Source organism: Mesoplodon bidens, assembly GCF_964165515.1.
Source record: "Mesoplodon bidens genome assembly, chromosome: 9".
Lineage (NCBI taxonomy): Eukaryota > Metazoa > Chordata > Mammalia > Artiodactyla > Ziphiidae > Mesoplodon > Mesoplodon bidens.
In genome coordinates, this window is record NC_138166.1 from 6155271 (window position 1) to 6179123 (window position 23853).

Genomic DNA, 23853 nt, shown 5'->3' on the forward strand with positions numbered 1-23853 from the left:
TAATTTGGAAGGGAGCGCAAAGAAGACTAATTTAGACTGGACGGTCAGGAAAAACTTCACTGAAGAGGAGGCAAACAAAGCAAAGTCTTCTTCGTTCACACTAATCCTCAAGTGAAATACCATGAGTTCAATAAGAAACACCAGAAACTGGTGGTTTTGCGATTACCGTAACAGTCACATAAAGTCTAAGGGACCAAAGAATATAAAATTACCATCATTATGCATTCCCTGAAGTTACAGATGAGGTATCAGTGAGGGTATCTGGAAGTAGGGTGTTGCCACAACAAACACTAAAAACGTGGAAATGGCTTTAGAATTACGCAATGGGTAGAAGCTGAAAGAATTTTGAGGGCCATGATAGAAAAAGCCTAGATTGCCTTGACACGCTGTTAAAAACACAGATGTTAACGGCTCCCCTGGTGAGAGCTCAAAAGAAAGTGAGGAACATGGCAGAGAAAACTAAATACGGTCATGAACAGACTGTTGATAGATATGTGGACTTTACATGTGAGGACTTGGATGGAAAGGAGGAACATATTATTAGAAACTAGAGGAAAGAGGATCCTTGTTATTCTGTGGCAAAGCAGAAGTGAATTATGTCCTGCAGTTATGTGGAAAGCAGAACTTGTAAACTATAAATTTGAATATTTAGACAAGGAGATTTCCAAGCAAATTCTTCAAGTTGTGGCCTGATTTTTTCTTACCCGTTATAGTAAAATGGGAGAGGAAACGATAAATTAAAAGAGTACATAATGCGGTGGTGGCGGTGTGATGGATTGGGAGAGTGGGATAGACATGTCTACACTAATGTGTATAAAATAGGTAACTAATAAGAACGTGCTGTATAAAAAGTAAAACTCAAAAAAAAAGGTACAAAATGAAAGAATGCCGTCAGATCACCATCACACAGGCAAGAAACAGGCTGTTAACATTACTCCTCTGCAAACATGTGCTACCTTTGATTGAAAAGGAAGAGTCCAGAGGCCAGAAAGTCAAGCAGAGTCCCCAAGGTTATCTGTAGGCCTTGAAACCTAAAGTAGTTTGGCAAGTGCGTGGGACTGAATACTCACTCCTTTTTCTTTCCACTTTCTCCCTTTCTGAACAGGAGTGACTATAACGGGTATCCTATGCCTGCTCTATCACTGTGCCCTCCTACTGTAGTCTAGGAGCAGGTAATGTGTTTTCTAGCTTCACAGGTTCACAGAAAGAAATGTGGTCCCAGTATGGATGATATGGAGAATCTCACCCATACCAGAGTTAGATTCTGAGATCTGGATGAGATTTTGGATGTTGAGTTGATGCTGTAAGGCGATGAGACGTTGGGAGCTGTTGGGACAGGATAAGTGCACTTTCCATGAGGGCAGACTAAAGTAGACAGAATAATAGCCCCCAAAGATGCCCATGCCCCCCGTCCCTGTGAGCACGTTATCCTACATGGCAAAGGAACTTTGCGGATGTGATTCAGATAAGGATCCTGAGATGAGTCTGTTATCCTGGATTATCTGGGTGTGCCCAACGTAATGACAAAGGCCCTTAGAAGTGAAGGAGGGAGACAGGAGAGTAATGCTACGTGAGAAAGACACCACTAGCCATTGCTAGCTTTGCAGATGAAGAAGAGGCCAGGAGCCAATGAAAGCAGGTAGCCTCCAGACGAGGGGTCCCCAACCCCCAGGCCACAGACCAAGAGAACGGTCTGAGGCCTGTCAGGAACCCGGCCACACAGCAGGAGATGAGCAGCAGGCAAGCGAGGGAAGCTCCACCTGCCGCTCCCCAATGATCACATTACCGCCTGAATCACCTCCCCGCCGCCCCGCAATGCCCGTGGAAAAACTGTCTTCCACAAAACTGGTCCCTGGTTCCAAAGAGGTTAGGTTGGGGACCGCTACTCTAGACAGAGGTTGGAAAAAGCAAATACACGGATTCTCTTCTACAACCTGCAAAAGAAAAGCGGCCCGGCTGACACCTTGATTTTAGCTTGGTGTAATCTTCTGACCTACAGAAATGTAAAGTTAATAAAGTGTGCATCGTTTTAAGCCACTAAGTTATGGTAATGAGCATTCGTTTTAAAATTATTTTTGCCCCATTTCTGTTAAGATTTTTAACCCTATTTCTGTTAAAGTTTTTTTTTTTTTTTTTTAATACATTTATTTATTTATTTTTAGCTGTGTTGGGTCTTCGTTTCTGTGCAAGGGCTTTCTCTAGTTGCGGCGACTGGGGGCCACTCTTCATCGCGGTGCACGGGCCTCTCACTATCGCGCCCTCTCGTTGTGGAGCACAGGCTCTAGATGCACAGGCTCAGTAGTTGTGGCTCACGGGTCCAGTTGCTCCGCGGCATGTGGGGTCTTCCCAGACCAGGGCTCGAACCCGTGTCCCCTGCATCGGCAGGCAGATTCTCAACCACTGCGCCACCAGGGAAGCCCTCTGTTAAAGTTTTTAATTAGTATTTAACAAATCATGACAGAGAGCAGCCTAAGCGCTACAGGATTAGGTGCAGTTGACCTTTAGCTCATTCAGCTCAAATGCCATCCGGGATCTGAGCTTCACCAATGTCACGCTCCGGGAAGTCCGACATTGGGTAACTGCGTGCCAGAACGTGTGACCAAGAGATTTATGTGTCCTAGAAATGTGACAGATACATCAGGTCCTCCCATGTGAATCTGTGGTATCTTGAATTTTCCAAGGCAGAGAGAAATGCAGAAGAAAATACAAATTAAGATCGTGGTTGTATACTCAATTTCTGTCTTAAAAATTACAGTGATCTTTTTCAGGTTTAAATAACATCTTCGACTAAATCCTATAATGTAGGTACTGTATTTCCTATCATTGATAAGTTAACAAGATTCATGCTCTTTATAGCTAAGAGGTCGAAAATAAAGAGTAAAAAAAAAAAAACCTGAGATCTATCCTTACCAAAAGAAATGATTTTAAGGACTAACACTGCACCATAACACTATAACAACACAGAAGACCTTCCTCCCACTCAATGGACAATGAATATCCACTGTCATTTTCTTGAATTTATCTAACCTGTCAAATAAATATAACGACTGTGAAAAGTTCTTATAAATATGAAAAAAATTCTTAAACCAAACAACTTACTTTTAGATACTGTGCGCTTACTTTGGTTGTCATTTACTTTTACTGTTCCCTTTTTGTTTACATTCCCATCAATACTGAAAATGGCAAAGTATAAGGTTTATATTCTAGGTAAACCCTAATCCTACACAAGATATTAACATAATTAAGAACTAAATGTGCTCATGACAAAAGGAAAGGGTTGTTACAACGACCTACAAAGATCCTGCCCCTGAAGTCTCACACTAGTGCGGGAAGCAGGCGGGGCATAAAGCTAAATCACACTAGAAACCAGAGTGCAAATGTGCTCTGCCATATGCCAACTACTCCTGTTTGGAGAAGAACGGTGCCCTGAGGAAAAGAGTATGAGGCTAGAGGGAAGCCAGGTCTAGAAGAAAGTTTTTATTCTGCAGGCAATGGAGAAGTCAAGAATGGTTTTCCGAGCAAGGCATTAGCATGATACCTACTGCAGGCTAGAGGCAAAGACCAGAAGCAGGAAAGTCTACTGGAACTAGGCTGCCAGAGGCAGAGGAGAACTCGAACTATAAAAGTGAGAAGGAAAAACAAAAGATACAGAAAAATCAGCACTTGCAAAACATGTTAACACCACCTGTGGCTTCTAGTAAAGTAATGCTAATACAAAGTAGGTGAGGGAGAGAGAAGCACAAAACCCCTGTAGAAATACCATATCCATTCACTCACTTAAGGAAAGGGGCCTTCTGACATCTAAGATCCTGAGCCAACTCTAAGGAAACGGCTAAAGCTATGCAAAATCAAAAGTTCTGCAATGCCAGAATTTCTCAACTAGGGAAGTCACAGGGCAAGTTTAAAGAAAGCCAAAAAGATGAACGGTTTAGTTTCTCAAATAGCTGGTGGTGGTAGCAATGTAAAAATATTCACCAAGCAGAAGAGATCCAGTCCCTCACCTCATTTTAAGAAGTTAAAGAGATAAAGGGTATGGATTTGTATTTGTTTGTTTGTTTGTGGGGATGAGTTCAGTGGAGGGAAGGATAATGCGAGGAGTGAAGGAGAATACAAGCTCAAAACTTCAAAGTGAAGGGACTTCCCTGGTGGCGCAGTGGTTAAGAATCCGCCTGCCAATGCAGGGAACATGGGTTCGAGCCCCGGTCCGGGAAGATCCCACATGCCGTGGAGGATCCCACATGCCGCGGAGCACCTAAGCCCCTGCGCCACAACTACTGAGCCTGCGGTCTAGAGCCCGCGAGCCATAACTACTGAGCCCACTTGCCACAACTACTGAAGCCTGCATACCTAGAGCCCGTGCTCGGCAATGAGAAGCCACTGCAGTGAGAAGCCTGCGCACCACGACGAAGAGTAGTCCCCGTTTGCCGCAACTAGAGAAAGCCCACGCATAGCAACGAAGACCCAATGCAACCATAAATAAATAAATTAATTAAATAAATTTCAAAAACTAAAAAAAGAAACTCCAGAGTGAAATAATTTAAGAACAATTAATTCATAAAAATTTTACTTGTATGTACTCTACCCTCATATATCTTTGAAAATTATCGTAAGATATTTAATAAGTACCCATATGTACAGTACAACGTAGTCTCACTGAAACAACAACCTAGGCCTAATTCTATACCCTTAAAAGGATAAGTTGTAACATCCTCAAAGATATAACAATAAATGATGCTTTCTCTTGAGACAATCAGCCATATACAATGGAAAGAAAACTTTAATTATTAAAATAAGTTTCATTATTTAGGATTATTGTTCTAATACTAAAGCCTGAAAGCTAAATCTTTAGATTTAGCTCAAACCCTGACCTGATTTCCTTTAGGTCAAGGATTAGACTAGGTCCTCTCTTTTTTTTGAAGGCCTAATTCACTGCTCCTAATAAGGATAGTGAAATACCTCTGAGTTTAAAAAAAAAAAAAAATATATATATATATATATATACACACACACATAATATATATATACATATATAGTATATATACACATATATGTATAAAATAGACATCCAGTGCCCAAATCTTTGTATGTGTCTTATACCCGAATCTCTCAACCCAAATGTCTAAAATGACAACACATGCCTTAAGAAAAATGAAATACAATGAACTATTTACTCTACCATCTTAAATGTGCTGTATACCTTAAATGAAAAAAAAATCATTTGATTAGAAAAACAAAATAAGTGAAGAGGAGGAAAATCTGATGTAAACAGAATTGACATTGGTTATAGGTTACCTAGAGACCATTTCACATTTCTAACTGATTCAGCTGCCATGTTTTACAAGGACTGATTTCACTTAGCTCCTTACACGTATAACTTTAAACCTCCAAAAAGGAACCCAAGGTCAACCCTCCACTGCTAAAGTCAAACTACGAAAAAGAAAAATGTTTTCAAACATTCCAAGAATAAGCCAACATTCTGTTTATAGGAACTAGAATGCTGGAATTCTGGGCAAAAGGGTAGAGCAGAATGGGAGTAAGACAGACAAAGAGGAGGAGTGCTGGGCCAACAAGACAGGGATGCTGTGACGGGGATTTCTACAGAGAAAAGGTGTAGGGAACAGCAAGAGACTAAAGCTAGAAAAGAGAGCTGAAGAAATTCAGTTACCTGAAGATTTTGAAATCACTGTGAAAGTTTTCTAATGTTATTGGTATGGAGAAACAAAAATTCCCTAACTTGTGAAAATCTCAACTCTGCTACACCTTTCTCACGGCTCTCACTACAGTTCGTGGTAGAGATGCAACTTTGGGTTCTATGTTACACATTGAAGTACATTTAATTGTTAGTCTAGAACAGTGATTCTCAGCCAAGATTAAATTTTGCTCCCAGGGGACGTTTGGGGGATATCTGGAGACTCTTCTGGGTCACGAGTGGAAGGGGGCTGCTCCTGGCATCTAAAAGGTGGGTGCCAAAGATTCTGCTCAACATCCTACAATGCACAAGACAGCCCGCACAACAAACAATTATTCCACCCAAAACGTCAACAGTGCTCAAGTTGAGAAACACTGATCTCTTATGAATATAAGCAAAAGCCAACTTGTCGGACCTTGATCCTAGTCCATCTCTCTCTAACAGACATCTATTTAAAGCATAAAACAACACCAGAGGACTCATTTCCCAATGCTTTAAATATGGTGGATGGCTGACTCAAACTCAGAGTCACACAATACACTGAAATAATATAACAGAGCAGGAGTGCCGAAACTGCAGGAAAAGAACTTTTCAACCCGTTTTCCATTTTTGTCGCAAGCACATTGAATTCAAAAGAGGAGGACCTACACGTTTCCATACAAAGGTGTGTCTCTTCTGTGCTCAATACACTAAAATACACTGACTTCCTCAAAAGACAATATTTCTCATTAATGTAAAAACCTAAGTAAACAGTATTAACTGAGAAAGATTTACGTTGGGGCGCGGGGGTGCAGAAAACCACCAGGTCTTTAAAATGCAAAGTTATTTCACAGTTACTTGCAGAATGACTCAGATCATTATTACTTTTAGTCATGCCAAGTTTGCTGCTTCTAAGCCTACTAGTAATGGAGAAAAAACCCACCATTTTTCCTGCAGTCATTAAACCAATGAAACAGAAGCTTACCGAAAACAGGTTTTGTGTGATAGTATTTCTATTTTATTGTAACCGTTACAAAAATAAAAGCAGTCCCTGGGAGTGCAAATAAAGATTCTGAGAAATCTTTCACCTACTTCACTGCCTACAGGGTGTGTGTTTGGGGGGTATGGGGATGCAAACAAAAGAAAACCCTAACTCACACATCAACAAATCTTAAGCTGCGAGTATTTTCCTAATGCATCCCTTAATCAAAATCCTGGCTTACTCTTTTTACGTTCCCTCCCTTCAAACAACTGCAAAAGACCTCCACAGAGCGTTTCACCAGGAGAACAATACTAAGAACAAATAAGAGCCTTGCGTGTACCTGGCAAATCTCATTCATCTGAAGCCGTAACAGCAGAGAAGAGAATCCTGTTGTCCAATGTGACCCACTCACACCTTTCACATCGGTTTTCACCGCTCGAGTATCTTTCTGAATTCAGTGTTACCTAACTTTGATGGTTTCCATGTCCCCACTGTAATAAAAATCCAGCGTCCAGCATAGCCTACTTCCTTACGCAAGATAAATATAATCAGTGCTCCCCTAACACTTACTGAGTCGCCACAGGAAGTTCAACGGAAAGACACAATTCAACCCTACGGAGACCCCACAAAAGGTGCACTGATTTCACAAAACGTGGCACTCGTGACATGAAGAAACCACAACCGCGATACGACACCTTGTAAGAAGGGTTTTCGCGCGGGGGAGGGGTGGAGGGTGGGATGTGCTTTTATTTCCTTGTAGCCAGTGCCCTTTCATCTTCACAAAGCTGAGCTAACTTCAGAGAAAATCCTCGCGACCCGCTCCTCGGCTCCTGGCGGGGTCCACACCGAGGCACGCGAGTGAAGCCCCTGCCCCGCCGTGGGCGAGTTCCCCCCGGCCAAGGGAACAGAGAGGAAGGGGACCGGGGAGAGGGGCACCCGCCTCGGCTCTGCGCCGCGCCGCGCCGCACAAGCTCGCGCTCCGAAAGCATCCTCGGGCGCTACAAGACGCGCCCTCCGCGCTTCGGCACGTCCCCTCCGGGCTTCCCAATGCCGAGGAGCCCGCGGCCAGCACACCCGCCAGACTCCCTGGCCCCAGACCCGCCGGGGGCCCCCGCCCGCCAACCCGGCCCGGCCCGGCCGCCCTTACCGAGCAGCAACAGCTTGACCTCGCGCGCCGCCTTCTCGCCATCCTCGCGGAGGTTCCGGTCGATCATCTTACTCCGCTCCACCGCCGCCTTGTCCTCGGCGCTCAGCGTACAGCCCATTGTGCCAGGAGCGAGAGCTGGCCGCCGCTCCCTTCAAGTCCGGCGCGCTGCCTCGAAACACAGGTGAATTCTTTCTTCCTGGATGCGGGCGTTCGAATTCCTCCCGACGCCGCCACGCCACCCCCACCCACACCCACTTCCGAAACGGACCTAGGGAAGCGCTGTCTGCAAACGAGCTAGCAGCACCGCGCGGCTCTTGCCTACAGCCGGGCTCCGCGCCTCGCCTCCCTCCGCGGCCCCGAAGTCTTGCGTTTCCAGGCTCTGGGTACAGCTACCGGTGGCCTCCTGCTGGTGGCCGCGCCGCAACCTCTAGAAGCCCGGCGCTGCTCGGCGTCCGCGCGCCGCCGCGGCCCCGCCCCTGCTCGCCCCTCCCGCCGCCCGGCGACCACTCCCAGAGCGCGCGCCCGAGCACGAGCCCTCGGACATCACCCCCTCGGACGGGTGCGCGCGCCCACGCTGCCGCGGACACCGGCGCCCCACAGCCCCAGCGGGCCGGCCGCCGCGCGCGCCCTTGGGGAGCGCCCCCGGAAGGCCAAACGTCGCGGCGAGCCCCCCTACCTTGCTTCCTCCGCGAGAGTGTGATAATTTCTTCCCGTTTACTCACACCCAGGGATGTGTTCGGACCTGCCCCTTAGGGGTGCGGGTGGGAGAGCTGCCAAAGTTGGAAACCGAAAAAAGCCAGTCCTGGGCGTTTGAGCATGCCCAGCTCGGGCAGGCGCGCAAGGGTTTTCCAAATGTAAACGCGTGTCAGCTGGCCTTCAGGGGTGAGGGAAATAGAGGGAGCTGGGGCCGGGAATGGAACCGTGGAGAAAGCAGTGAGGGTAAAGTGGGGAACCGAAAAGTCTGGGGAGGATAGGAGGTCAACTTTCTTACGCTTTTTTCTTTTTCCCTTCTCTCCTCCCTCCTTCCATCCACTCTCACGTCCCTTTCCACAAGCAAAGAACATTTTGAAGGATTTCCTCAAACCCGAGAAAATGTAAGATAAAGGATCAAAGAGCATATTTTTTTCTCCTATCCATGCAATTTTATGTGCCATAAGTTTTATTCAGAAAGTCTTTTCCATACTGTGTCCATTCATGCCACTTTCAAAATTATCCACAAAATGTCCAAGGATTGCCAAAATGATGAGATACTCTACAGCATTAAAAGTTATATTATAGAATAATATTTAATGATAGAGGAGAGATATTTATATTTTAAATGAAATAGAATTTTTAAAGCAGTGTGAAAAGTACGATAATTTTTTTCTTAAATAACAGATATATGTTGACAAAGTATTTGAAAGAACGCCACTTAACATTAGAAGAGACCATAATCGTCACTTAGCCCAACCTCTCCATACTACGCACATTTCACAGCTGCTACCTATTCCCTCCTGCCACAGATTCAGACATATTCCTGGCTTACATGTTTTCATTGGCTGAGAATTCAGAAACGCAGAGGCATCAAAGTGTACTGCTAGATTGCCCTCGGATATTTCTTACTTGCATTAAACAAAATCAACCCTTAAAGGATTGAAACAATAGAAACGTTTTACTTTCTCTACAGTACCAGGGTAATTATATTTTCGAATGGATAAGCTTTAAAAAAGAGCATATTTTTGAGTAAGACCAAACAACACACCCACACAAACAAATCTCCACACCTTAACTGACCTCCTCTGGGGCGACATGGAAGCTTCCAGGCCAAGTTCTGAACCAATATTTATGACCATGTTAGTAAATCATAAGCCACTGGGCATGTCATTCCTTATTGCAGGCCTTGGCTTCCTCACCCATGAAATGAGATGGAGTTGATCCAGACCATCCTCCATCCTTCCAGCTCTACCTGGTCTGGGGGAAATAACTTCTGTGGCCCTTGTTGGCATTTCACCCAGCACAATATGAATGAGCATAGGGTCTGGTCTCTCCCTGTCGCTTGTACGACTACACTTTTCCCTTATAGACATCGCAGGAAATGTTGACTGATTATAAGATGGGGTTGGTAGCAAAGAAAAACACCTTCTTTGATGTGTTCAAAAATTAGGAAATTGCTCTGATGGAAACCAAAGAGCAACCATCTGGAAGTCTTATTTTCTAAAAAAACATTCGTAAAAACTGGGCTTGAGTTTTCCAAGAAGGTAAGGCTGAGCTGATGCTCCAGGAAGAACAGCCTTAGAGTGGGTCTCCTAAGCAAGGCCTGTGGGCTAGCAGAGGTTGCCAGTTTCCTCCTTACTGGACATGCCCTTTCCTGTTCTCCTGCAATAGTCAAACCTGCTGGGCTCAAGAGCTGCAATTTCAAGAACTGCCTCAACTTTTCCTATGGCCTTTTGTAATATACCAACAAAAAGGAACAAGCTTTAAATTGTATTTAATCACCTCCTACCCTCTTTGTATTTCTTGGCAGTCTAAATGCTGATGTTCATCAGAAACTCTGGAATTAAACTTGACAGAGTGAGCTTTCAACATAGTGTTTACATATTACCACTTTGGATTATCTGTGAGTCTTTCCTATAAGCTTTCACGCCATATGGAGTATGGGACCACCAATTGCAAGAAAAGAGCAAGCAATCATGACTGAGTACTAGTGGAGATGACTACAAAACTTGTTTTGGAGAAAAGAAAGCTGAACAGAATGATAACACATTACCCCTCTCATTTGTCAAGAAGGTGAGGAGTTAAAATACAATGTATGGATGAATAAGAACTGAAAATTAGCTTTATTATGAAGCTAAACTTCTGAGAGGATGCAGAATAATGGAGTGAGCAGTTTGAGGGGAAATTACAAGAGGAGAAAGTTTTGAAAAAACTTTAGAAGGAAGCCATGAGTGGGGATTGATGGGGAGTTTCCAGGACTTTGTGTTGGTCAACTCAGGCTGCCATAACAAATACCACAGGCTGGGTGACTTAAACAATAGGAATTTATTTCTCACAGTTCTGGATGCTGAGAAGTCCAAGATCAAAGTATGAGCCAATTTAGTTTCCCAGTGAGGACTCTCCTCCTGGCTTTCAGATGGCTACCTTCTCGATGTGCTCTCACTGTGTGGAGAGAAAGAGCTCTAATCTCTCTCACTCTTCTTATAAGGACACTAATGCCATCATGGGGGCCCCACCGTCATAACCTCATCCAAACCTAATTACCTGCCAAAGGCCCCACCTCCAAATTCCATCATACTGGAGTGAGGGCTTCAACAAATGAATGGGGTTGGGAGGGGGGCACAAACATTCACTTCATAACAGGGTATATTTTAAGAGGAATAACCAGCTAAAAGGGTTAAAAGCAAAGTACATGATGGAAATAACAGTTTTATAATCAAAATGTAGTTTGGTTGTAAAGAATGATAGGAAGTATGGCACAAAGTTGAAAGAGAGCTTTAAATGTTAAGGTGAAGAGGTGGATTTGTTTTTACAACAGGCACTAAGTGTTCCCTACATTCTCCTGAGCTGGGTAATAGATGTAAAAAAAAAAAGCTTTTACCCAACAGAACAAGTGGTGTTACCAGCAAGTGGATTGTGTTAATAGTCCAGATATGAGGTGGTGAGAATCATTCAAATAATTAACAATTTACATAATTATGATGTTGAAAGATATGATTCAACAACCTTGTTAAGCAGGTGGAAAAAATAGTATTAACTCATCTATTTTATAGAGAGTGAAATTGATATACAGATGTTGAAGCAATCTACCTCAGAGTACTGTTTTCCCTTCTGGACATGATATGTTTTAAGCAACTATATTGAGATATAATTCACATACCATATTATTTATCCATTGAAAGTATAAAATTCAATGGTTTCTAGTATATTCACAGAGTTGTGTGACCATCACAACAATCAATTCTCGAACATTATCATTACCTGCAAAAGAAACCCCATACCCTATAGCCATTATTCCCCCAATCTTTCCACCTTCCCTGCTACGCCCAGTCCTAGGCAACCAATAACCTACTTTCTGTCTCTATAGATTTACGCATTCTGGACATTTTATATAAAAGGAACCATGTATGTGGTCTTTTGTCTATGCCTTCTTTCACTTAGCGTAGAATTTTCAAGGTTCATCCATGTTGTGGCACATATAGTACTTCGTTTCTTTTTGCTGCTGAATAATACTGAGCATCATATGTTAAGAAAGTTAGAGACATGTTAAAAGACAAATTGAGACACATTCAGCTGAGAGCATCTAGGTCTTAAAGTAACTCCAAACCATGTCATAAGGAATAATTGAAGAAACTAGGGATATTTAATGCAGGAATGAGAAGATACAAAGTGACATGATAGCTATTTATAAATGGTTGAAGAGATATCATAAATCAGAGGGAATAGACATCTTCTGTCTGGATTCAAGGTGGTGGATTTCAGACCTATTGGAAGAAAGCTATAGCCAACAAATTTTACCTTGAAGTGAAAAAAAAAAAAGTGTACAATTTCCCCCGAAGGAAATAGGGAACCTCAGAAACTCGTTTATTCTTGACTAAGTTGTAAAACTCTGGACTGGATGATCATATATTGGGAAGGATCTAGAGATCGATGAACTTTTGGGATCCCTTACAACCTTGAGATTCTATATCAGTCAGAAGCCAAATGGGATTAGTGTGAGAAATGATATTAAAATCCAGAAACTCCTTCTGGTCTTCAACCCTTTTCTTACTCATCCTGCTATGAGATATACAAGCAGAAGTGGGAAAGGAGAGTTTACGTGAGACGTGGTTGGCTTGGTGTATTGATGGATTAGTGTGGGGATAAGGATGAACCAGAGAAGAGAGAGTCAGGACAACCAGACGTGTACACACGCACACAGAGAGACAACCGATGGGCAGTGTGTGTCTTTGGCTAAGTTGGGAGCAGATGTAACATGCGGACACCTTTCCATTGTCTACATTGAGGGTTTTGCTCTCTAAGTAAGAAGGAGAGAGTCTGGTTTGGGGAGAGCCTATAAATAATTGGAGAATAGCGGGGCTAGCATGGCATCCGTACCTGTCTATAGTTAGAAAGGTCCCAAACCAAAACCATTTTTATTAGAGATGTTGTGAGATTCTGGGCAAAGGTTGAAATACAAAAGCTCATTGAATTATTACTGAAAGACTTTAAAAGACAAGCAGCACCCTTTGGTTTGCAAGTTACAACACTGTGGGGCAGAGATAACATAAAGGCCATCATCTCTGCATGGAGCATACCACCACCCAGGCACCAGCATGCTGGTGGACTGAAAACATACAGAGACAGCCCTTGAGTATGGACACTTACATGCTCCTGATGGACACTGCACCCCTGGCAATGCTCAGTCTCCCTCATTTAGCTTCACAGACAGCAGCCATGACAGAAGAGAACTGGAAAAGAAGAGGAAAAACATGTAAAGTATTAGGCAGTGACTTCAACCATCAGACTGGTTTGCGAGCTCATGTGAATATGATGCCAATTTCCTGCTGAAGCAGGTAAATCTTGAAGTCATTGTCCATGAGGCCAGGGGGCATTGAGGAATATAACAGTACATAAGTAAAGGAGGGAGATGTTTAAGAAAAAAAAAAGGTAATATATTATTTCAAACGCATCAAAAATACTCCCAGGGACAAGTATAAACAAAAGAGAATTGGAAATAGTATTATGGTAGAAGAAGCTCTAAGCAGGTAATCAAATAACCTTGGAGCAATTCAAAGCTCTATTTTCAACTGCATATCTGTCTTTGAAAGTCCCTTAACTTATATAAACTGCAATATCCCTACCTATAAAAGTGTGTTGAATTAGATCATCGGCAAGATCCCAATAATTCTGAATTCCTTTGAGTCTGTCATGTCAACAGTAGATGGTTGGTACAGATGAACTGGTTTGCAGGGCAGAAATTGAGACACAGATGTAGAGAACAAATGTATGGACACCAAAGGGGGAAAGCCGTGGGCGGTGGGGGGGGGTGAAGAATTGGGCGATTGGGATTGACGTGTGTACACTGATGTGTATAAAATTGATGACTAATAAGAACCTGCTGTATAAAAAAAAGTGCCTTCTTGATAAAATGTTTAAAATAAAAAAATGTTTAAAAACCACTTTGCTCTATGTATTTATTAAGAACTTTGGAAAAAAAAAAGAAAAAAAAAACAGTAGATGGTTGGCAAATATACCAAAGAACTTTGATATACTGCTGTGAATGGAAGCCATACCATGTAAAATTAAGGAGTAAGTAAGTGCTGAGCATGCAGAGATTAATGAGGAAATTTTCTAGAATTTTTAACCATGGAAAGTGGTAGACACATGGGATGGCAGACGGAGAAGTGGGTTTGGGATTTGTTGTTGTTTCATTTTAGCCATGACTCTTCTTCCCAAGTATTAGGCAGGGGTAGAAAAGGAAGTTGTTATTATGCTAAGGAAAGAACATGGCTGCCCCACTCTCTGACCTCTACCTCTGATTTTTCCATCTCACACCCTCTGAAACCTCATCACCATCAATTCTTCAATCCACAGAGATCTTCCATCCATTGACCATATGCCTTTTCCCTGTCCCTCATGCCCTGTCATGTGATAATCTCTCTCCTTAAGCAACTTATGCATCTTGTACCAGGATAATCATTCTTTTGCAGATACCCTCAAAACATCCCCACCATTGTATTCAACAGAAAAACCTCAAATTTGGTTAAATCAACTCTTGGCCTATCTGTGTCTGAACCTGTAAAACTGAGCTTGACCGGAGGAAAACACAGTACTCAGTAATTCTATCCTTCCATTTGCTCAGGCCAGAAAGCTGGCATCCTCTTTGATTCCTCCCTTTCCCTCAACCCCTTGAGGAAATCCTGTTCACTCTGCCTTCAGATATATTCAGAATTTGGCCAAATATCACCATCCATTGATATATCCTAGTTTGAGATATTGATGGAATATCACAATAGCCTGCTGTCTTGTCCCTCTGTCTCCACCATTATCCCCTCCTATTTTCTATCTGGCAACCAGAGTCATCCTTTTAGAATTGTCACCCCTTGACTAAGAACTACATATCCATTTACTTTCCATCTTACTTAGAGAAAAACCCCACCTAAAGTTCTTACGATGACATACAAGGATTTACCTGGTTTACCAAGTTCACTTCTTTCACCCTAAATATTACTTCCTACCATTCTCCTTGCTCTCAGTGGTTCAGCCTCACTGACCTGCATGCTCTTCTTTGAACTTGCCCGACATGCTTGTCATGGGACCTTTGTACTTATGTTCTCCCTGCCTGGAACACTCTTCCTCCAGATAGCTGCTTGGTTGACTCTGTTACAACATCTCAGTTAAATGCCACCTTATCAGGGACGTATATTGCTTAACCACCCACATGTCACCCTTCATTCCCTTACTATGCGCTGCCATTTCTTTATAACTCTTATCATATCACACACTTATTTTTGTGATTTGTTTACTGCCTGTCTTCGCTCGCTTGAACATAAATTCAAACGAGCAGAGAATTTGTCTCTTTTGTTTACTGTTTTATCTCCAATCGCTAGCACAGTCGATACCCATATTAAATAAATAAAGGGAAGGAGCTGGATTTAGAATATAAATCTAGTCTTCCATACCATTCATTCATTCATTCAACAATATTAATTAAAGACCTGACATGAGTCAGGCCATGTTCTTAGCACTGGAAATGAGGGGGTGAATAAGACTTACTTTGTTGGGATGCAGCAGTGGTAGAAGAGAGATGTTAAATAAGCAGGTAAGTGGATCCATTAAACAGGATACAATTAAAAATAGTTGTAAGTGCTATGAAGATAAAGAGTTTTACAAAAAGAGTGTACCAGTTCACGTCTTCTGAGAAGCAAACCCCAAGACAGAATTAGACGTGCAAGAGGTTTATTGGGGGAAATGCCTGTGAAGGATAGATGAGAGCAGGGAGAGATGGGGAGGACCTTCCAAGGGGACGAAGCTCTGACACCTGGGGGAGGAGAGGAGGAAAGAAGAATTGGCTAAGGAAGAGTCTCAGACTCTGGTACGACTCTGAGAAAGTCTTGGCCGGGCCAATCGGGCTCCCTTCCCTGACTCCTGAGGAAATACTGCTCATTAGACGGGTCCTGCCTTGGGCAGAAACGGCCTGGGTCTAGTACCCCCATGATGCTCAGTGGTGGACTCTGGGCAGCCTCAGATGTGAACACTGCCGTGGATCTAAAGACGGGGCAGTTGGAGGCGGTCAGCCAACTACACTCCCCTAAAGTGGGATCGTAGTGAAACGCTTTCACGGCTACAACAGGGAGTTACTCTGAGGGAAGAATTGCTTTCAACTGAGGATTCAGGGAGATCAGGCTGAGGAGGGGACACTTTTGAACTGAGAATTGGAGGAGAAGAAGGAACCAGATGTGGGGGCAGAGGATTCCAATCTCTCTCATTGCAAAGTGCTGGTGCCAAGTCCCCAGGATAGAACTGAGGTTGGCCTAATCAGGGAACCCGCAGGTTGGTCTGGCTGAAGCGTAATAGTGAAGAAGAGGGTGGTGGGAATGAGAAAGGAGAGGGCTGCCAGGGAGGCGGGGCAGACCCTGTAGAGCCGGGCAGGCCATCCTCAGGTGCTCAGAATTTATTCTAACTTTATGCTAAATTGGAAGGTGTAAGCCTCAGTTTCTTCTACAAAACTGGATATCTCAGCAGATGCGTTTGCATGATTAAATAACATCAAGTGTAACACAGTTCCTGGCACATCATGTGCTCCTAATTATAGCACTTTTTCTTTCTGCTTCGTCAGATCCAAGAGTTTAAGTATGTTACTTTTACGCAAAATAGGAGAGAGAAGAGATTAAGGTGAAGAGGACAACTAAGGGCACTGAGGGCCAAGATGAAGGGTTTGGATAAGATCCAGAGAGGAGAAATTACGTAATAGTCAAATTGATGATATACTATCTATTTGTATCGTGATGGACAACGCTAAAAATTTTGAATGTTTTTGGGATTCCTAGTTACCTTCTCTTTTCCTGGTTCTTAAACATCCTGCTTCTCTTTGTGAGGGAATAAGCCTAAGAATAAGGTCATGTCTTTTTTTTTTTTTTTCCTCCCATTTATTTGTTTGACCTTGCCAAAATTTCAAAACGCTGTTCCAAAAAAGGATCAAGCAAACCTTGGGCCGAGCTTGAAGCATAAGCTAACTTCTCAGGGAAAGAGCTACCTGGCTTTATTAAAGTCTATGTGTTTATTTACTACACTGGATTTAAAAAAATAGGTATATTGACACCTTCCCCGCCGTTTATGCTTCCTGCTGGCTCAGCTGTTCTTCTGTAGCTCTCTCTTTAAACTGGGAAACTGGCATGTGCGTCTCTTGTTCAGCTCAGCAGGAACTGCAACAGAAGGGCTGATAAGGACTGGAATTAGGATTCAGGCCAAGGGAATTCAGGGAAGCACTTTCTGCTTTTCTGTCCTAATTACCAGTATTGGCAATATTATTCCAGATCATGGTAGTAAGGAGTTTAGCAAGCATTTGTTGATTATCAACACCTTATTAGTCTATGTATGGATTAGGGGCTAAAAGGGACAGAATTATGTTTTATATTCAGTTATTAAGAAATGAGTTCTTTGTAAGAGTTCAGGGTCACTGAATGGGGAAAAAAAACCCCGTATGAGGAACTTCAAGGCATGAAATTTTCAAGGTTTTCCTTGAAAAAGAACCACAGTCCTAAACCACTAATTGACTATTTTACTCAACCACAGGAAAATAGAGAGTCAATCAGTCAAATGCTGAAGAGCAGACCTTAAATCTTCTATGAGAATAGCGACTGGGGTAAAATGTATGTATTGGCAGAAAATCTCTGGTCACCCTGCCCTGGGCCTGGCCTATCCTTGCGCCCTCTATTCCCAGCTCACTCGTACTCTACCCTTAACACCCAGTTAGAGCAATTCAATAACTCAGGAACATGGCATGGGTGCTGGTACATACATTGGTTTCCGCCTGGGATCCATGCTCTCCTTGCATATCCTGCTTCTAATTCCCGTGGGGTGAGCAGACGGAGGCCTGGCCTCGGAGGAGCTTCTCTCTGCCCTTTGATGCGCTCTGGGTAGGTGCATGGGCTCAAGGCCTGCCTGGGGTACACTGTTTTTCACAAGCATGCTGAGTGTGTTGGCCCACAAATGTTTCATATGTGTTGACTGGGAAGTGCTGCTTAGCCCTCAGGCTTCAGCCACAAGTTCACCCTCATCCTTTTACCAAAGCTCTGCTTCAGACACCTGGTGCTGCACAGCTGCCGACAGAGTGGTGCTCTGATTCACAATGTGCTCCTGTTCCTTTCCTAAACAGCTCCTTTCGAAGACCTGGGTGAGCAAGAGTGTCCATGTTGGTGGAGCACCTTCCAGGCCCTTCTTGGTCCTAGAAAGTAAAATTTTAAATAATTATCAAAGCTTTACCCTTAGCTTCTAAAATTCTCAAAGCAGAGAGACAACTGATCTATCCTATGTTGAGTCACTAGCAATTGCTTTTTCAACAACAAGAAGTTTATGCTGAGAACAGTATCTAAAAATCACAAAACAGAGCCAGAATATTGAGGAAGGTAAGGTAAAAAAGGGCACTGGCTCTTTTTCAGAAGTTCATCAGATTATTCAGACTCCTTTTTAACATATAGTGGTTGAGAGAATTTTGGCGAGCATAGGAAAACAATGAAAAGGAAAATGTAGCAATGGAAGTAGCGATTGCAGTGGAGTTAGTGTTCATTTTCAGAATGATTTTATTATCCTGAATTTATACACAATTAGAAATGTGATGTTGTTAGTTTTTTTTAAATTGGGATATAATCCATGTATAAAATTCACCATTTTAAAGTGTACAATTCAATGATTTTTAATAAATTTATAAGATTGTGCAACCATTACCACTAATTCCAAGACACTTTTATCACTCCAAAAAAGAGATCTCATACACTTTAGCAATCATTCCCAACTCCCTACCCACCCCAGCCCTTGGCAACTACTAATCTACTTTTTGACTCTATGGATTTGCCTATTCTAGACATTTCATGTAAATGGATTCATACTATATATGGCCCTTTGTGTCTGGCTTCTTTTATTTAGCATATTGTTTTTAAGTTTCATCCATGGTGTAGCCTGTATGAGTCTTCCTTTCTTTTTATTGCTGATAATATTATTCCATTGTATGGATATGCCACATTTTGTTTTTCCATTCATCAGTTGGTAGACATTTGGGTTGTTTCCACTTTGGGGCTATTGTGAATAGTGCTGATATGAACATTTGTGCATAAGTATTTGTTTGAATACATGTTTTCATTTATCTTGGGCATATACTAGGAGTGGAATTGCCGGGTCATATGGTAACTCTATGTTTAATTTTTTGAGGATGTGCCAAGCTGTTTTCCAAAGTGTCTGCACCATTACATTCCCACCAGCAATGTATGAAGGTTGATGAGGTTAGTTTCAGAATCTTAACTATTCAGTTCCGCTGCTGAAACCGGATCAGGCTTTGTGTGACACTGCGATTTCAAAGAGTACTTAAAAAAAATCAGGAACACCGTGAACTGCATGGTCCTCCATTACTATTTAGTCTTTTTGTTTTACAATTTTAAGATTCACTTTGGTCAAACTATTCTTGCTCAGAAGCAAGGGGCTGTCACCTACTACAGTGCTGGTCACAGAATAGGAATTCAACAAATATATATTAAATGAGTAGATGAATGAATAAGAGGTAATCTTAGTGGTTTCATTAAAAGCCTTTAGAAAACAGTAAAAGCATTGTGTGAAAAGCAATGTCGTCTTGATTCTTGCCACTAAGGTATGCTACCCCTGTTCTATCAGAGTCGTAACATTTGAAGGAAATAAAGAAAATTGAGTGCAGTAACATGAGCCCAGGAGTGAGGAAACATAGAGGCTTCGGTCCTGCTCTAAGACGAATTGGCCATAAGACTCTGGGTAAATGAGTTTTAGTTTCCTCATCTGTCAAACACTAATGATGTGTTTTAACTACTTGACATGTTGTTGGGCAGATCATAGGGAATAATACATGTATAGCCCTTACTCAGCTGTTGCCTCGCTGCCCTTGAGATCCTGGGTGGTGTATGCTGTGCCTCTCATAAGCAAGGGGCTTTTCGTTTCTGCATACATTTCTTCTCTTCCTTACTGATTTGGTCCAGACAAACTTAAGTTACACACACACACACACACACACTTACCTCATTTACATAATGTCTACAGAGCAGACATATAACCCAAATTACACAGAATCAATTAAAAACCACACTGAGTTATTTTCCTCCTTAAAGGGCTTTTTTGGGTTAGATGGAGGCTGAGGCTTATTCTACCACCAGGGAGATTTTTACAACTTCTTTACTCCATGCTGCTTTGATGCACAGCATTTCTTGGACTCTTGGCCTCGCTGTCTCCTTTCTTCTTTTTCCTCCCCAGTTGCCTTAAGAGCTGAATCCGATGCCTTTCATTTTCTGGAACAGAGAACCCTCAACCACTCTTTTGTTCTTGGGACTCAGGTGGTAACCACACCCTCAAGATCTCACATTTCTTTCGAATAGCTTGCCAAAGTATTTTTTTCTCCTCAACAAAAATAGTTTCATCCCTCAGAGAATTCTATCTGTTGTGTATTAAGACATTTTTTCACCTCACTCACATGCAAAAATGCTTTCAAAAGTAAAGGGGAATAGTGGATACCTAAGGGATTTGATGTCTGACAGCCCCTTTTCTAGGGAAGGAAAAAGGGTCTATCTTTCCAGTCTATTGGAGAATAGCAGTATTCACTGAACAGCCATATCGTTTGTCTTGTCCTTGATCATTGCTCACAATATAGGGCATGGATGGGCACGTCATCCAAGCATAACCAGATTCCCCATGAATTTGTAGTTGGAAATGAAAGAGATCAGTGTCTTTAGGTGGCTGGATCTGTAAAATATATGCTCTGGATCTGTGGGTAGCCACATTTTCATTCATGGAAAAGCAGAAGAAATCTATCTTTAGATTAAAAAAAAAAAGCTTCAGGCAAATAGAAGAGAAGAGAGAAGTAGCTGGTTTCAGTTTTTTTCCTAAGATCTTGATGTGCTCCTGGTTTCATATACCAAGAGGTGATTTTGCATCCTTATATTACAAACCTCTCTTCATGTTTTGCCCCCCTTAAACTTCTTTGAGTTGATTTCTTTTGCTTGCAATCAGAAGATTCCTAATAAAAGAAATACTTACAAAATGAGGACTTGTCATTGTTATTACTAATGAAATTTTTCTAAGCTTCCAAGAATAATGTCTCTTTTTGTTTACAAAATGTATTTATGTTTTACCTCATTTGATTCTCATGACAACCCTGTGAAGTAGGTAGCACAAGATGTACTGTCCCCATATTATATATGAGGAAATTAACTTTCAGAGATTAACTGACCTACCCTTGCTAAAAATCAGTAACTGGCAGAGCCAGAAATAGAGGACAGACCTTCTTTCTGGTGCTTCTATGACACTATAGGAATGATGCAGAGAGGAGTGGCTCCTAACTGAATTACAATGTGTTTATATAAAAGGTGTAACTGTTAGAAATTTAACAATGTCTAGGTCCTACATATTATCTATTTAACTTGCGTGAAATGTGGGACATAGGAGGCAAAACCCTTACTGCTGAAATAAATGGATGAAAAAGACTCAATTGTACTGCTCTTAACCAAGAAAGTCCTATGATTTTATTTATGGGGTAAGTAGCATAACAGATTCAAATTTTAAGAGACTTTTTCTAGCAATGCTAAATATGGTATTATATTTTATTTCCATATAATACCATAAAATATTTTTTCTTCTGTATCTGTAATTTTCTCTATATTAAATTTCAATCTTTTCTGTCTAGGAACCTACCAGTGGCCTGACAACACTGGAATTTGTAACTCACACAATACTGAAACACTGAGCATATACTGGACTCAAACCTCTTGGAAAATCAAGACAGTCCTACTCTGTTTATCTCCCCTAATGTGGAATGCATTAGAAGTTCTCTGGAGACAATATTGTTACCTATTCTGGACACCTGGAGCTGATCTGACATTTTGGAGCCCAAAGGATAAAGGCCTCCCTGAAGTGGTCTGAGAACCATTCCATTCCACATCCCTTGGCAAACCCCTGAGGTTGGCCTAGATGGGTAAATTCTGATGTGTTCTCAGGAGGGCTGGACCAGAGTACCTGTCCATGCAGGCTCTTTGTCTTCTGACGTTGTACTCACAGCATCTTCTAGAGTCAGGCAAAAATCACAGATATCGGCCAGAGCATTCAGCCTCTTATATCCATGAGCTTGTATTCTGTTTTTAAAAATAGCAGTATATCATTTATCTAAAATTATTTTTTAAAGTGTTCTCAGAGAGATGAAATCATCATATAACATATTTTTCCCGAAAATTAGAACTGTCTTAAATAGAATTTAAAAAAAGAATTTAACTGTTGTTGATAGAAATCTTCATGTTATTTACTTTCTGTCTTAATAAGCAGAAGGTATGAAACATATAAAATCTCTTATTTTTTATTTGTAGGGACATGATTCTATTAGAACAATATGTGTAGGAGTTGGGTAAGGTCATTTGGACCAAATGTATTCAGATACCCTTGATGCCCTTGATTTTAGCCACTTCTGTCTTCTGCTTGTTACTGCTCCCACTGCCATTGAAAACTCTTCTTGCCACCACTTGTGTTCCTCCTGGAACCCACTGTGACTGATTCTCCATCCATTCTTTCACAATTATGCATAGGAATCCACTACTTTTGTTTTCCATTACTTTCATTACTTCAATGATTATTGAAAAATTTCTCCTTGCCTTCTTTAATTGCTTTAAAATTTAGCACTAGGGCTTCCCTGGTGGTGCAGTGGTTGAGAGTCCGCCTGCCGATGCAGGGGACATGGGTTCGTGCCCCGGTCCGGGAAGATCCCACATGCCGCGGAGCAGCTAGGCCCGTGAGCCATGGCCGCTGAGCCTGCGCGTCCGGAGCCTGTGCTCCGCAACGGGAGAGGCCACAGCAGTGAGAGGCCCGCGTACTGAAAAAAAAAAAAAAATTCTGCTTAACCCACTGTATCCAAAATATTAACATTTCAACATGTAATCCATAAAAGAGTTATTACTAAGATTTTTGGAGTTTTTATATTGTCTTTTAAATGCAGTGTATATTTCACATTTACAGCACATCTCAATTCAGACATTGTATTTTCAATAAAGCAAAATGTAGTCATGCCAAATAATAAAGTGGTGTTTGGAAAAAAATATTTTATACTGCCTCAATTTTAATTTTAGTTTTATTAAAAATAAATAAGTAAATAAGTAAACTAAAAATTCAGTTCCTCATTTGCACTAGCCATGTTTCAAGTGCTCAATGACCATATGTAGATCTCCATGGGAAAAATCTGGAAATTATGTAATAAAACATTAATTGAGGTTTTGACCAGTTGATAGGATAGCAGGTATTCCTAGATTATTTTTCCTTATAATATTTTCTAAGATTTATGCAATTATATATACATTTCTTTGTAACTTTTCAAAAAGGAAAAATGTGTCCCTTTAAACTTAGTATGTTTATTTTTTGTTCTCTCAGCTGTACTGTTGCTCCATATGTTCTTGGATTATTTACATTTTCTGAATTTTCTAGACAACTGAGGGTATTGACCACTTAGTTTGGGTTAGATTGTGATGTCATCCAATTTCACACTCCTTGACCTTTTTCATATAATAAACATACTTTATAAATAATCTATTCATTTAGTCATATATTTATTCAACAATTACCTATCAAGTGCTATACAGGGCAGACGTTGGCCTGGGCTTTAAAAAAAAACAAAAACTGATCCAGAGAGATAATGTCCCTGTTCTCCAGAAGCTTCCATTCAAGTGAGCATTCAAATGGATAAAGAGTGAGCAAGAAACCAAATCAGGGGACTTCCCTGGTGGTCCAGTGGTTAAGACTCCGCACTCCCAATGCAGGGGGTGCAGATCTGATCCCTAGTCAGGGAACTAAGATCCCGCATGCTGTACAGGGCGGCCAAAAAGTCGGATGTTT

At 41.8% G+C, this 23853-nt stretch overlaps 1 protein-coding gene across 3 annotated transcripts in view; it reads right to left on the reverse strand.

Moving 5' to 3' along the window:
- GNAI1 (G protein subunit alpha i1) overlaps window positions 1-8595 on the reverse strand; it is a 90492-nt gene extending 81897 nt beyond the window's left edge. Inside the window, exons 1-2 of one of the 3 annotated variants that reach the window (XM_081243986.1) lie at window positions 8474-8595; window positions 7798-7962 (exon numbers count right to left, since the gene is read on the reverse strand). In XM_081243986.1, coding sequence (XP_081100112.1) covers window positions 7798-7915 — 118 coding nt within the window. In that variant the 5' untranslated portion in view covers window positions 7916-7962; window positions 8474-8595. Of the gene's footprint in view, window positions 1-7797; window positions 8206-8473 lie in introns of those variants that run through there. The other 2 variants (XM_081243987.1, XM_081243985.1) reach the window with 2 other exon arrangements.
- Window positions 8596-23853: the final 15258 nt, after the last annotated feature.